Here is a 16,377-nt window from a genome sequence, read left to right on the forward strand (position 1 = left end):
CCAACCCTAACTATTCTATGATTCTATCTTTCTAAATCACTGCAAAGCCAGTTCTTTTTGTGAACAGTCTGCCATTTTTCTTACCTTGTTTGTTCTCATCATAAGGACTATGGGTAGAAAAGTGTTTTGAAGTTGTGCACTCTGCTTCACAAACTAATGTCTTCAAAAGTGGCTGAGCTTCATCCAAACCATACTGGACAGCCTCAAACAGCATCCGTCTGAGGAATCCAGTGTTAAAGAGGGGTCCTGACCTATGAAATGCAAGACAGGTGAAAAGTTGAGACTTCTTAATGAAAGCAAAAAAGTTGCTCTAAAAACCTCCTGCCCAGATTGATCAGCAGTTATGTTATCAGACTGACTGAGTTTTTAGCAATACTGAACTGCTTTCTTTGTAACGACAGCAACATTGGTCTCTTGTTTAAAAAAAAAAAACAAAACAGGATCTCAGGAATGGCAATTTTATTTCTGCCCTACTATGTTGAGAAAGTAACTCAATCCCCAGAAGAAAGGTACTGTCGATTGTAAGCCATTTTTAACACTGCTTTGAAATGGCTGAAAGACTTAAAAGAGATTTATTCTTGTTTCTCACAAGAGAAAATTCGAAGTATTAATTACCAAGCAGTGTATTATTTACTACTGTCAGCCATGTAAGGATTTACTAAATAAATTCTCCACAAGTACAGAGTAAAAAACCAGTTGCTTAACATTTGGCAACTAGAGGAATAGAGACAGGTTCTGTGCAGGAGGTATTACATCAGTTGTACTAAATCTGAACTTTATAGCAAGGTTGTTATTGTTTATTAACTGGTTTGAACTCTATTAACAAAACCAAGAACTGAATACCCTACTAAATTCAGATAAATTAAATGTTTCCTGAATTCCTCCCAGTTGCTGCACCTCTTTACCCAGCAGACCTGCACTTTTATTATATGACTGAACAGCTGACCTCCAGAGGTCCTTCCAACCTAAATTATTCTCCAATTCTGTATTGTGTTCTGAACTTACCAGAGAGGACCAAGAGCTACTGCTGTCTTCCCGGGCATACTGCCATGACAATCACAAGGCAGCTGCTGGTAAGGGTTTTCTGCAACAGAAAACCAGGAAAATAGTCAGCAATGCCTGCATTACCGGAGAGATGACATAGATAGGAAGTAGTAGCTTACTTCAGTGGAGGTATTTAGAAGGGCAAGACACAGCGGAAGTGTGACACATTCTCACTTCTGCCAAGCAGTGCTTATGAGAATTCAGTGATTGATACGTAGTCATTGTTAAAACATTGAGGACAAAAAAAAAAAGTCATACAACTTCCTCTGTTTCTTGGCAGACTCTGAATAACAAGGAGATAATGAGCCTTCCTACACCTCACAGAAGTAGCTGTCCAAATTAACAGTAAATATCAACAGAGAAAAAAAACTAACAGCCAATTACATCTACAAAATAGAGCCCACCTACAAGTTTTCTAAGCCAAAGTCAGCTTGCTTGCAATTAAGTCTTTAAGTATACAATTAACTTGCTAATTAAGATTTCTATCATAACACTGTACTTATTGGTTACTCATTCCTGTCCTCAGTATCTAATTGATTTAGTAACAATTATTAGTAACAAGCTCATTGCATGCTCATGCACCTTATTTCATGTGGGGCAGTCAGACACCACAGTTAGTAGTAAAGATATCCAAGAAACCAAAGCTTTGAAACAGGGTTTTTCCTTTTATATTAATTCAAACTACCAGCTGGCTGGTAGCTATCTCCTAGCTTAATTTTTGTCTCCTACCTCTGCTAACTTGTGTCTAGAGCCCATGAACAGTCAACTTCTAACCTAGAGGCTGCCTTCATCTACCATTAAGTATCATATGAATTACAGGAATGGTGCACACCTTTCCTACCACACCTGCCAAGATACTTCCAGGCATGTACAGATACAGGGGAAGAGATACCGTTTAGTCCACTACATATTATGGTAACTGAAATGAACAGCAGAAAAGCAATCTGACGCTGAAATCTACCAAGCTGCCACTGTACGTAGGAACCAAACGGCAGCAAAGACTGTGCCACTTTTCATGCCCTTTCCTGAGAAGACAGATCCATGGATGTATCAAGCATCCTGGCAGCTTCAGCAGCTATAGCTAGTTAGGAGTATGTCCTGTCTAGAAACAAATCAAGTGCATTTACAGCAAAATCCATGCAGACAACTAATCTAATCCAGTACCACAAAGCATGATGCCTTCTCCACATCATACAATGAGGTAGAGATACCTTCTTTGCCTCATACAATACATTCACTGTTACATTAAAAGGATGTAAATATAAACAAGACCTAAAGCATGAAACATACACAGGAATCAGACCTTCTAGAAAGTGCAAAAGAAGAGCCATTTACCTTCTACCATGTTACCCTCTTTCTGAAAAATTCTCTCTTCGCACCACTGGCAATGGATGAGGTATCTTATCTTCTTGGCTGAATCATCTGCAGGGGATGGTCCCCTTAAAACTCTGACCACTACTAGAACAAAATGTTCTAGAGCTACTGCAAGTAAAACTTCAATGCCTTTGTTACAGCGAGCTGCAGCTCTATAAAGAAAAAACAAACACAAAACCAAATTGTACTGAAGTTAGCAGACTAACATTGCCACAGACACCTGAACCTGCTGCAAGATTCTTGAGGTCATCCACTTTCTAGAAGGAGATACTAAAGAGCTGAGAAAGTGATCAGGAGAAAGCGTGTTTTGTAAGTGCCTAGTTTTGTCTCATTGCTGGAAAGCTAAGCACATCTTGCTTTACATCCTTTTATCATGTCTAGAAATACTGTTTTGCCACCTGCATCATCTTTCTTTCCAAATACCTATCTATTGCCATGATACTGTAACAAAAATATGTTGTTTCAAAAATGAAAATCCGAGAATATACAAATGTAGAGGGACACACATGATGGTAAATTATTGCATGTTAATTGAATAAAGACTACGGGAAGGCAAGCCAGCTGTTCCTGAGTAGGTAAGCGTTGAGAACAAAGAAATCTTTAGGGAGTTAAGAGCACGTAGCCCAGAACACAATTAAAACTTTGCTTGAGCAAAATGTCTGTAATCTAAGAATATTCTGCAGGGAACAACCTCATGTACACAAATCTAAACATACTCAGGACAGTATTTGCGCTCTGGCACTCTGAAGACCTCTGCTTAATTTCCTCCTCATCTTTCCTGAGCAGTTGGCCCATCCTCTTGCCTGCATTTTTTTCTTTTCCTCCAGTTAGGAACCAGGTTTTATGTCTTCCTTTATTTAACAGACTGAATTTACAGAGAATATCTATATGCGGATGACTAATTTCACAAGTCATTAATTACATCTATCTTATTAACCTCAAGCATGAGGATCTGAACATCGGTTTCCACTGAAGCGAAACTAGCTCTAATATTTAGCTAGAAGCCATTCAAGCAACTTAATATTTCCAAAGTCCTATGCAGCACTAAAATGACAACATTGACAGAGGAATAAAAGAGTTTGCAGAAAGGCAAATCTGGGTGTTATTTTTTTTATTACCGTCACCAAAAAACCTCCCCACCATCCCAACCCACTACCCTATTTATGCATTTATACATTTCCCAGTCCTTTAGTTAAAAATTTAGATTATCCCATACCAGCACATAAAGAATATGAAATACTAATTTCAGAACAAGAAGTCTGGCTTTTACAATTACGGAGTTCTGGAAAGTCAACATGTACAACCTACAGCAGCAGTCTTAGGTCTTTTATGGCTAATAATTTTCTAATAACTTTTCTACTATAATTTCAGCTGATTTAGCAGTACCTTGTCACAGCAGCAATTACTATTCTGGCTGCCAGCTCCTTGTAGTACTCGGTTCTGACAATATTACATCCATAATGACGCAGGGCAACGTGTTGAGCCTTTGCATACAGAGAACTGATGTCTGTGGATGTCAATGACACAATTCCAAGATTTCTCACATTTCTAAAGGCAGAATCTAGATAATTCACAGAAGTTCCAAAGGGGTCCAAATGGCTGAAAAGAAAGTGCCGCTGAGTATCTATAAATGTTCAAGAGTTCAGCTTTAAACTGAGGAAAACACTGTTTTTGTAAACTTCACCCATGATCGCATTTAAAACAAAGTAGGAAACTGGACTAAAATTTTCAGCACACCTCTCATGAATTACTGTCAAATACTGAAGTGTCAAATTGTAAGACCCAGGGAAGCACTGTGTTGAATGAAAAATACACATGACCACAAAGACAGCAAGTACTTCTTGTTGCATCCTGACCCACTGACTAATTCAAGTTACAAGAATATTGCCCTGATGCTTACCTTCATTCTTAAAGGGAAGCTTCCAAAAAGAAAAATAAACTGGAATGCACGCATTTGAAAGTATGTACTAAATAATTAGGGTATTTTTCAGCCTGAATACCTGCTGCTTAGATCTGGATGTTAGTACCAAAAAAAACCCCAATCATTCATTTTGATGTATCTATAAAACCAACTTGGAAAAATTAGCATACTTTAACTGAAAATCAATATGCCGCAAAATGGATGAAAACAAGAGATGCAATGAAGTTCTACACAACAGCACACAGAGTTATGAACTTTAAACTAATTAGGAGTTTTAAGGAAAAAAAAAAAAAAGACTAATTTGACACTACTCTTTATCAAACAGATAATGAAATTCTATATAAAAAAAGTTTGGCTTAAAATTTTCATGTACATTTACAGTCCATTCTGGATGTCAGAAGTGCTTAGTATTTTTTCCAGTGATTTCAAAACCATTTATGATTAAAGTTCTATTCCTACACCATTTCTGGGACAGCAGAATTACATTTAAAATACCAAGTGACTGCTGGTTGTTCCAACAGTCCAACTTTCCAAATTATCATATACTGGGAGATGAGGTAGGGTGCATCATTATCAGACCAGATAATTATTAACAGAAACATTCAACACTTACATAAAATCAAATGATCTCAAATGCATTATAACATTGGCATCCATTTTTGTCACCTCAATGGTATCAGTATTTCCTTCTTCATCTCCCACAGCTTCATCATGGTCTTCTTCCTTAATGTTTAGTTTCACTTTCATTTTGTTTAAATGGCAGTTTTCCTGAATCATTGTCACAGAGTTTTCATTACAATCATTAATCGTAACTTTCACAGAACTTCTGAGGTGCTTTGCCCATTGCAATCCCATTATACCTAAGGAAAGACAGAATTGTAACTCCCTGTCAGAATAAGGATTTCTGGATTGTTGAACTCGCCAACAAAAAAAAAATTGCCTTTTTAAATACTTGTAATACAGAAATGTGTGTGATGTGAATTTCAGCATATTCATGCAAAAAAGTGTTGGCGACCTTCTGCCTCAGCACAGTGACAATGGGGTATGTAAAGGGACAATATGTCTGTCACATTCTTATATGATTGATAGACTGGAAGACCTGTGATTTTTGTGGCAACCTGGACCCACAATCCTGGCTTGTTTAACAATCCAGTGTAGCAGACAAGACTCCTTTGACAGACCACCATAAAACATGAACATGAGAGTAAGTGCTGGGAAGATTTTCAGGCTGCCTCTAAGTGTTTACTGCTGACTTTTCTAGTAAAGCCTGTGATTACATTGTAGAGTACAGGACAGGATGTACTGTGAGGTCTGGCCTAGTTCAGAATGGTGATGAATTCATTAGCAAGAATTTTTATACAAAATGCTGAGCGGTTACTGCTGTTCTCAACTATGACCTTAAGTTTACAGTAGCTGTCTGGTAATAAGGCAGCAATCCAGATCTCTTCAGATTTTAGTTCCAGATGGTTGACAGGCACTGATATAACTACTTTATATTTATAGTTCATGTTCAGAATTTCTGTAATCAATTAAGAGATGATTCTGATATAGAAGCTTGGATTCATCACTGTTTTTAAACCACAGGTTGATTTTACAGCCAAATTCCACAGCCATGGAGCCAGAAGATAGGTATGACCTTGGACACAAGTTTAGAAAGATGCCATTTCATGGCCATTAAGGCAACTGATTTTAAGGAGACCAATAAACTTTGATTTAATATTACGTACAGTCTTTTTAAAAGGCCTAATACCAGGCTCTTGACAGTTGTTTTTTTTGTATGGAAGCTGATGACTGCCTAAGGAAGAAAATTATTATTTACTTCACAGTATTTTTTAATACTTTTAAACCTCAGTTACTACTGATTTCTGCAGCTTCATACTACTGGATATTAGCCAAAATATTAAAGAAATTGACTTTACCAGTGGCACCAAAAGCATCCAAACACTCTATAGGGTTACGTTCCTCAGCCAGAACAGCTAGTGCACAGAATATCAATTGCCTTGAAAAGAAAAAAGAATGGTCATAGTAAGTTGAAAAATATTTTTCCTTATTTATTTCCCTTGAATATAAAACTAGAACATTTAACCTAAACTCTACCTTTTACAGAGAAGAATTGTAAATCGAAAACCTCAACTACCTTTAACAAATTCAATTCTACAGCAGATATTCACATGGCAAGATCCTGAATCAACTTACTAGTTACTCTTAACACTGGAAAAAGTGGCTAGCATTCAAAAGTAAATATTGTTTTTCCTACTTTCCTAGCACAATCTGATACGACCCTACTAAAGCTCTGTGTTTAAAAATATGTCCTGTAGAGCAATGAAATTCCACTGTGTTGGGGAGCAGGCCTGGTTCTTTTAGACATGGCCATACCGTGAGTTGCAATGGCTTTCATGAGAGGTATGTCCTAGCTTTCAGACGTATCTGAGCTAAACCTGGAAGCTCACATATACACAGCACTGAGAACATGAGGGGTTGGCATGGGCTGAAGTGCAGTCCCACATGTTGGTGTCAATTCTCACAGCCTTCCCCTGTGGTACAGACACCATTTATGACTCCCCTCAAAAAAAGACAATGTTTCTGTCTTCATCTTTTTTAATGCAAATGATGAGAAGACACTTGCGAGAATCTGAGTCCCAAGAGAAAAAGGCCTAGATATGAAAAGTGTAAATTTTAAGTATGCTGCTCTTCAGTTAGACGAAAGAGAGCAGTGACTACCCATAGTATCTTGCGGACAGGAACAGAAAAACGCTGCTAAGTGTACACAATAAAGTTAGTTTTCAAGTGTGCTTCTTTCAAATCCTGTTAATTCTCCATAAACTACTCATTACAGAAAAATACTTCAACTGCTTCAAAATTATAGTATTTCCCATATAGTGTTCTTGGGTTTAAGTATTATTTGTCAAGTGAAGTTTTCTGATAGAAAACTATTTCTCCTGCCCTCTGAACAAAAGTTTTGCAGAGTCTGCTTTTCAGAATGGATGAATATTTTTCACTACAAACTCAGAGATCCCCTGGTACATCCTCCCACTCTCTGATCTCTTACCTGTTGAGTTTCATTTTAGGATTAAAATAAGAATCTGTTTTATGAGGTGTGGAGTAGTTGGGAAGAACCTGCACATCTGTGGCTGACTCTTTCAGCACCTCTAGAGAAGATTTGGGAGCAGGAACTGGAAGAAATAATCGTGACGGAAGGAAAGAATTAGTGAGAACTGACATTAACACATTTGATAAATTAAATTAGGAATTTGCTCCCATATAGCGAGAAATCTGGGTTATGCTGTAATTCAGCAAGCACACAGATCAGTTAACAAGTACATGTGGGTAAAAAAGCAAGCAACAATTTAGCCTCTAGTCCTAAGAGCAGCAGATATGGATCAAACTCTACCACAATTTTCTACCCATAAAACATCAGATTTGTTTCTCAGTTGGACTCCTCTGTATCCACTCAAATTTAAGAAAGCAATCCCCTGAACCTGAGGCTTAGCACATTCGTTTTGTATGTTCAATTCCTGGGCTGCATAAAAACAAGCGTGACCAGCAGGACAAAGGAGGTGATCCTGCCCCTCTACTTTGCTCTCGTGAGACCCTACTTGGAGTATTGTGTACAGTTCTGGTGTCCTCAACATAAAAAGGACATGGAGCTGTTGGAGCAAGGCCAGAGGAGGGTCACGAGGATGATAAGAGGGCTGGAACACCTCCATTATGAATACAGGCTGAGAAAGTTGGGGCTGTTCAGCCTGGAAAAGAGAAGGCTCCATGGAGACCTCATAGCAGCCTTCCAGTGTCTCAAGGGGGCCTATAAGGATGCTGGGGAGGGACTCTTCGCTAGGGACTGTAGTGGTAGGACAAGGGGTAACGGGTTCAAACTTAAACAGGGGAAGTTTAGGTTAGATATAAGGAAGAAGTTCTTCACAGTGAAGGTGGTGAGGCACTGGAATAGGTTGCCCAGGAAGTTGTGAATGCTCCAATACTGGAGGTGTTCAAGGCCAGGCTGGACAGAGCCTTGGGCGACATAGTTTAGTGTGTGGTGTCCCTGCTCATGGCAGGGGGGCTGGAACTAGAACTAGATGATCTTAAGGTCCTTTCCAACCCAAACCATTCTATGATTCAAACATGAAACACTGCCAATTAATTAAAACCCTATTAACACAATCCTGAATATAGATCAACGAACTGCAAAAAATCCCTCAAAATACCTTGACCTAATCTCTGTACATTATCAAACAGCTTCATGAAATGTGTACCGTCAGCGCAAACATAGGGACAATTTCAGCACTTAACCTTTGTATGAACCATACAGAGAGTAATACTTCACAACATAAAATCTAAACAGGATTTAGTTAAAGGTATGGAATATGGTATGGATGGCACTACTATTGCTTCTCAGATGTGCAAACTGATGTCCAGACACTAAACTACTAGTCCTAAATGCGTATTGATAACAGGAAGAAGTTTGAACCTCATGGCTCCCAGGTTCATCTTTACTATAGTGTATCAAGATAAAATCCACACGCCTACACAGACATAAAAAAGAAATCAGACTAATTCTCAACACAGGCTACATATAAAAGGATTGAATGGTTTACATAAGTAAGAATCTACCTGTAATAAACCTTGATTCAGTTTCTCCTTTATTCACATGACGATTGATATGACCTATCATGTCAGTTCTTCGCGTGATAGTTGCTGAACAGATGATACAATGGTAATGGGCTCCCATCTTTGAAAATGTCTGTAAAATACATGTATTTTTTGAATATATAAACATGGTTAAAGCAGAGCTATACCTGAACACAGGCATATGAAGTCATCTGTTACCTCCAGCGCATTCAAAATATTTTGAATCTACAGCTACAGAGACTGCGCATAATCATACCTGCAGAACCAGCACAACACAGCACAGCTATCCTGCCACAGCACCACGTTCAACTGAACTCTGCCAACACGCCATACACCCAGCATACAGGGAAGGAACTGAGAAGCATCTATTGCCTGACCTAATGAACCTTTCATCTCTTCCACACAAAGCTGCTGTTTACTCAAAACACTGTGACTGTTTTACGTGATCTAGGCAGCTACACACCAAAATAAGATATCCAACTACGTTCAACTACCCAAGGATTACATCAAATACTTGTATTTTGGACTGATAATGTTCTGGTATCCCACACCAGACAGGAAGACATATTTTGCAACTAAGTAGATTGCAGAAGTTCCTCTACCCATTTCCCTCACTCTGTAGGGTAACAAGTATTTGCAATTCAGCATTTCTTACCTGGTCTCCAACAAGGTTTGGTTTCACTGGATGACAAGGTAAGTGACAGATGCACATTCTGTATCCTGGAAAACAAGTTCTTGTCACATCACAGTACACTAGGTAAAAACAAAGTAATATGCCCTATACTCCATGGTCTCATTTAAGATTCCCAAATACTGCCACGAGAGAGCAATAAGAACATTGTCAATTATTTGCTACATTCACCCTTTTCACAAGGAAATTTATCAGCTAATTATACATTTCAAAATTTAAAATGCACAAAAATTACATATGGGCTATTCATTTTAGCAAGTCTGTTAGCATCCTACAAAGCTACATTGAGTCTTCAGGCTATATGGTACATAACTTTCAAAACTACTTACAAGCATTTTACAAAAATATTTTGACCTGGCTGAAAGATTTGTGTGAAGACTCCTGTAAAACATATGTTCCACAGCTAAAAAAAAACATACCAAAGAACACCCAGCACAACAACAAAAAAGACCTGCATGCAAAACCAGAACTCCAGTCTGATCATTTTTAGTTTAACTTTAATCTTGTCCATCTTCCAATTAATCATTTTATTCCCTGCAAACCCATACACCTAGTTCTTTAAAAAACACATACTGCTCACTTTCTTTTCCTTCTTAAAAGTTCTTGTAGGGACTCTAATGCAACTTACAAGCAGACCTGTTAAAAAATAGATAAGGCTGCCAAACACTAATACCAAATAAATACTTTAATTAAGTACTTACTGAAATTATGGAACCTTTATAACGAGCCAAAAATGACCACATGTGCATTGTCTGATTATTAACAATATAACCAAAACTTTCATTAAAGTAATTCTCATTACATACATATCTTAAATGTTATAGCAGTTTTCATGACATGCCAAGCAATTGTTTCGTTTGCATGCAGAATAGAGAGTTCTTTTACATTTACATTTTGCATCCCAGGTCAAAATCCATTGTGTCAAAATACGGTTCTGATTCCAAGCTGGTTAACAAGATGGAAGTCAAGAGGAATTTAAAAAGATGAAACACAGAACAGTGTCCTACATGTCCATAATTTCTTCTAGCATTTACTGTTTAAATATGATTACCACTACCTTCAAATTCAACAGAAACTTTCCAGTGTAAATTCTGAAGGTGACGATGAAGTTTATGACTATAGCAAGCTCTGAATTTCTCCTCAGGACACAATGGACAAGGCTTCTTTTCATCTGAAAATACAAATAAGCAAAAAGTATGAGAAACATACAAAATGCGCTTACCACTCATGTTAATAGAAATGTATGCTAAGAGGAAAAAGAATGAAGGTACCATTAATGGAAGTTAAAGATTAATTCCCCAGGGTATATTCCATTGTGGGTACACACAAACTTCAATTTGCATTGCCTCTTTCTACTCAACTGAATCTAGACAAGAACCACTATTACTTTGAAGATCATCAACACCGACAATCTTTAGCTTTTGTTTTCTCCAGCAACATGAGGCTAATGCAATATCTCTAGATTGCTGCAGAGTAACAGGATTTTATAGACAAAGTCTAGACGCCGTGTTTCAAAAAACACCCCAACCCAACTGAAGAGGTTAAAACAAGAAGCTGTCTTTCCTTCTCCTGAATCTTTTAGATAAAAAAAACCAGCTGTTATCTTTTTAAGCTGCAAAAAAAGAGAATGTACTCCATGTTAAAGTAATTTTTCTTCTTTGTAATCCTGTGTAAGGGACAAAAAAGCAAAGGCAAGATTATCTGATATCAAAGGTGTTAAAAGTACTAACCTAAATAAAAACTAGCCATTGGGAGACGAATGCTGTAGAGCTGTACGCAGGGATTACGTATCAGAACATGCACACATCTGCTGCTGGGGCTTAAGACTGCTGAATGTAAACCAACCTCTTGTGGAACTTAGCAGAAAAGCTTCTATGTGTTAGAACAGTACTGAAACATGCCACGCAAAATGGGCATCTCTAAAACCAATTACTTGTCTTAGACTTGCAAAACAGTGAAATTCCTTTATGACTTTCTAATGAGTGGATTACTATGCTCACGCAGAGTGCCATGCCACTGATGCCAACAAAGGCAGCCTGAAGCTCACCAAATAAATCACCAGTGCTCTCTAACATTGCTCAGCCTCTTTTATTGACTTGTGAGATACTTATAATCTATCTCCTAATTAAAAATGAAATTAACTCTATAAAAGTTTTGGCGTATTTGTTAGTAAAATTAAACAGACATGGAGGTAGGATATTATTTCCATCAATGGCCACTGTAAAAGATGATTCAGGCACAAAAGCTGTACGATACAGAGCCCATGTGGACACTGATGTTTTTTGTGATCTATGAATAAAAACTAGTTTCACTTGCAAGGGCTGCCACTACCAGCACTTAATATATAGACGTAATCAGAGAAAACTAAAAGTTGTAATAAAAACACTTTGCAGTCTTAAAGCAATCCTCCAATATAGATCTGCCTCAGAAATTAATACAAAGTGGGAAAAAAAACCCAACAAAACCAAACCAAAAACCCCCAATCATCCGAACAGAATACCTATTTATTTAAACTGATACTTAAACACTGCAAAGACAAGAATTAGCTTCCCTGTTATTCTGGCACTGGAAGTAAAATAAAAATGAGGCTAAGCTGCTGAGGTATAGCTAGAATTAATATTGTGCTGATCCATGCACACTGCCAACACTAGGAGTGTTACAATGCAAAGGAAAAAGATGGAAAGGAATCACCAAAGCATTAAATTTACTGAAAGAATACAATATTTGATAAGCAAGGGAACAAATCATAAAGCTATTTTTTATGAAACCCTTAGTCTTCAAGCATTAGAAATACAGATACTGTGTTAAAAACTAAGAAAAAATGGAAATACCTGTAATATGAAGTTCTGGGATATTGACACGGTAAACTCACCTTCTTTCACATCAGCTAGTTTCTCTAGATCAGCAAGATGTCTTTGAATTGAAATGTGTTTCTCTAAAAAGCAGATATTTAGAAGTTAAACATTGTTAGTTAAAAAGTTATTTAGTTTATTGCTATTTTTTTATGCATCATTTAAAATCTAACACTATTAGAGAATGACCACAGTATCAACTGGAATATTTGTGTCCTTTAACTTCCATGGTAGAAAAAACGACAGCAAAATTAATCCCCAGAATGGTTCTTTAACAAGATTCATATATTTCTACATTCTTTTTAATGCTGACACACATCAAATTTCTCTAATTGTAAATACCTTCATCATTTTGCTTGCTTCAAACAAAAAGCAAGCTGAAAAAATGAAATCACATTCTGTTTATTTCAGATTTTAATGCTCAGCATTGTTAGTGAATGCAAATTGTGCACAAAGCACTATAAAAACATCCTATGAACTGTCTGCCAAAATTGAAATAACAGCTAGAAGTGGACCAATTGTAAATAACAATTATTCACTGTATAGCGTGGATACATTAAATTCTACCACTTTTTTTTTTTTATTATTTCCTTAGGAGTGTTCAACCTTTAAATTTACCTCCCAATTTTTTAACTTTAATTAATCTAGGGAAACAGTGGGGAATTTGCTAAAATCAAGATAACTGGCTTATCAAATAATCAGCTTTATTGGCTTCAGCACACAGGATATTACAGTTTACCAGCAGTACTGATTCTCCAGCGATTTTAAACCTTTTATGATGTTTTTAAAAGGTAAGTCTTCAGGTTAAGTGAAACGAAGATAGCAATTCATTAATGTGCTTAAAATACAGAGGTGAAATTTAAAGCCAGGGTTAAAAACAATTCCTAGCTTTTCATTTCTGCATTCAGGTACCAATGATTTTTCTCTGACATCTATGGTGCTTTAGCATCAGAGCCTAATGTAAATCATACCTCATCTAACCTTGATTTCTCTTCTGTCACTATGTATTTGTCAATTTCAGTGATGTCTAGAAATGTTAGTAAGGGGAAAATGGCATCTCATTTCAAAGATATTTCCAACACCTTAATAATTTATTTACACACGTGGGAAAAAGTATCCATACCTACTGGATGTATGGAAAATGAGATTTCATATTCCCTTAACCTTTGTTCCCCACTAATTCTACCTTTCTCCCCATTTCCTCAAGCACACAACACAAATATTAACAGTTTATTAGCAAACCTCTTGGATAATCAGATGACACATCCAAAATGTTGCTGTTGGATTCCCTTGTGGATTCTTCCTCCACTCCTTTTTCATCAGTTTCCAGGTCTGACTTTGTAACTTTCACATCCACGTCGCTGCTTTTCACGTTTCCAGAGACAACCAGGCCATCTTAAAAAAATCAAACAGACAAGAAAACAGTAAGAATGTTGTTGAGAGAACTGAATTATACTAATACATTTGTTTCCAATAATTTGGTGCTTCCAACAGGCAAAAAAGACTACAAGTGTGAAGGAGAAGAGGAACACATGAACAGTATGTTGGAGAATAATACACGATTAATTATCGCTCGTTTTGTGAAATAATGTCATCCTGGACAGGCAAAACTATTCACCCATCTTTATCATCTGATATTTGCAGTTAACAAAATAATATTTACATGTTATTTTCTGGCAAAATGCAGTGCTAGCAGGACAAAGCAGGAGGTCCAAATACTCGTAACAATATTCTAGTGGCTAAGAAAATTTGAAAACAGAAGTTTAGAACCGTTCATGACTAACTGAACAATGTGAAAGGAGAGGAGTAAAGAAGGAATTTGCTCCCATCAGGGGCCATGATGAGGGTTAAGTGCTGGTGCCATTATCATCTGCAAATGACTTCTCCAGAGTAGCAGAGATGTGCCTACTCAAGAATTTCAAGAGGACTTAAAAGGCTGAGTGATTGGCAATAAATTGAGAAAAGAAGTCATGTGGTGGACTTGGGGAAAAAGCCCAATACTGATTTCCCATGCCAATGCATTGACTCTAAGGTTAGCATCAGTAAGGACGACTACTTTGGGATTTTAAAATACAGTTTCGCCAAAAGGAAGAGGTGCAAGATATAAATCCTCAGAAGCAGCGGGTTCCTCTCCTCACAGACAGGAGTTGGGAAGAACTAGGAAAGGATGCTGAAAGCCACGTTCAACCGGCACTCTGAAAGATATTGCCCTGATCCCCCAAGCTTCAAAGAGACAGGTAAACTAGGAAAGTTTCCAAAAGAGGGTGACAAGAAATAACAAAGCTATGGCATTGCTGCTTATGTATTGAGAAGCAACAGATCAGGCTACAACTTTTCAGCCTGGATAAACAGATGCCTACAAGCTCATGAGATGTTGCAAAAGCAGAGACCCAACCACTCACTGTCTATTCCAACACAACTGGGATGCACCCCATGAAGGTACCCAGAAATCCAGAGCAGACAAATGTTCTCTATGTGACCTACTGTTAATGCTGTGGTACTCCCTGCCACAAGCTGCTGTGGATGCTGCAAGCTTACCTGTGCCAAAGTGAGAATTTTGTGGATAAGAAATCCACTGTGAGACTTCAAGAAAATAGGACTTTCGGTTCAAGAAAACTGTGAGTAACAAACTGTTTTGTGTTTGAAGATATTCCCAGAGGATGCATTAATGTATAGTTGCTCTGTTCTGCTAGTCTTCCCTAGCCATTTACTCCTGGCCACTACTGAAGACATAATAAGGGGTGAAACGATCTTACAGCAGTTCTTACAATTCCCATGGGGTTTTTCGATTGTTTAAGCATTGCAGTTGGATACAAATCTTGGCTTTTATATGAAAACAAACAAACAAACAACAACAAAACACAGAGAAAATTGAAGGAATGCCTCAAGACAAGGGAGGCTGTCAAGAAACTGTTTAGAAAGACAAAAGCACATAGTAAAATTATTTTATGTACCTTAAAATATATCAAGACCAGCACTACTATTCAGAGAGCATTGCTGTATTTCTCACAGACCTATTTTGAAGTTCACAACTCACCTGAGAGAGACTTTTATTTCCTGCCTATTTATCAATTTAGAAGTTGCATGCTGCCTGGTTATAGTTTCTACACACTTTATTAATACAAAGACAGAAAGAAAACAAGGTAAAAGGATTTTGGCAATAAATTTGTAATAAAAACAATGATTGATTATGACTACGTGTGCTCTGAGAAAAAGTAGTAACACTATTAATGCACAGCAAGAGTGTAGCAGTGACCTAAGTCCACCACAGTTGGACAGTGTGCACCTTCAGAGCAAATGCCTAGGTTAAAATGGTTGCAAGAATATGCACATATATACATATGTTTTGTATATACACCTACATAAAAAGAGGTGAACTTTCACATTAAATAAATAAGAAAATTAGGCTGCTACTGAAGCAAGATTGCAGGATTTTTAAAATGCCCATCAGGAAACACTGACTGTGCACAAACATAATAATGCTCCCAAAAGCCTAAGTTACACATTTTTTTATTTTTTTTTTTTTTAATTTGGAAGAGTCTGGTCACATCAACTCTTAAGACTGCAGTACCAAACGCGTGGCATCGATGCCACATTTAGCGCGGCTGGAAAACTGGCACAACCAGTTTAAACACATTTGGCTGAAAACAGGAGAAAAGGCACGGGGCACACATCGCATCCCCATCCCGCCTCCAACAGGCCAGGATTGTAACGGGACCTCGTGGACCGCGGTTGGAAATAATAGAAGATCATGATCATAAAATGTCACTGAACTGAGAACGGGCGGCAGAAGCCCCGGTTTGCCGTTTCAAAGCTCCTCGAGCACCGAGGGAGGCGCCGAGACCACCGCCGGGGCTCAGCACGGGGCC

At 37.7% G+C, this 16,377-nt stretch overlaps 1 protein-coding gene across 1 annotated transcript; it reads right to left on the reverse strand.

Moving 5' to 3' along the window:
• Nucleotides 1-84: 84 nt before the first annotated feature.
• On the reverse strand, nt 85-13,808 carry TRMT1L (tRNA methyltransferase 1 homolog (S. cerevisiae)-like; the record flags this gene model as incomplete). Its single annotated transcript, XM_010022554.1, has 12 exons — nt 13,751-13,808; nt 12,529-12,591; nt 10,714-10,827; nt 9,621-9,685; nt 8,948-9,077; nt 7,389-7,512; nt 6,259-6,338; nt 4,953-5,199; nt 3,805-4,017; nt 2,380-2,570; nt 1,006-1,084; nt 85-251 (listed from the first exon to the last, which is right to left on the reverse strand). Coding segments are annotated over exons 4-12 (1,288 nt in total), but the record flags the coding sequence as incomplete, so codon positions are not given.
• Nucleotides 13,809-16,377: the final 2,569 nt, after the last annotated feature.

The sequence above is a fragment of the Nestor notabilis genome, unplaced genomic scaffold (assembly GCF_000696875.1).
Source record: "Nestor notabilis isolate BGI_N333 unplaced genomic scaffold, ASM69687v1 scaffold35949, whole genome shotgun sequence".
In the NCBI taxonomy this organism is placed as follows: domain Eukaryota; kingdom Metazoa; phylum Chordata; class Aves; order Psittaciformes; family Psittacidae; genus Nestor; species Nestor notabilis.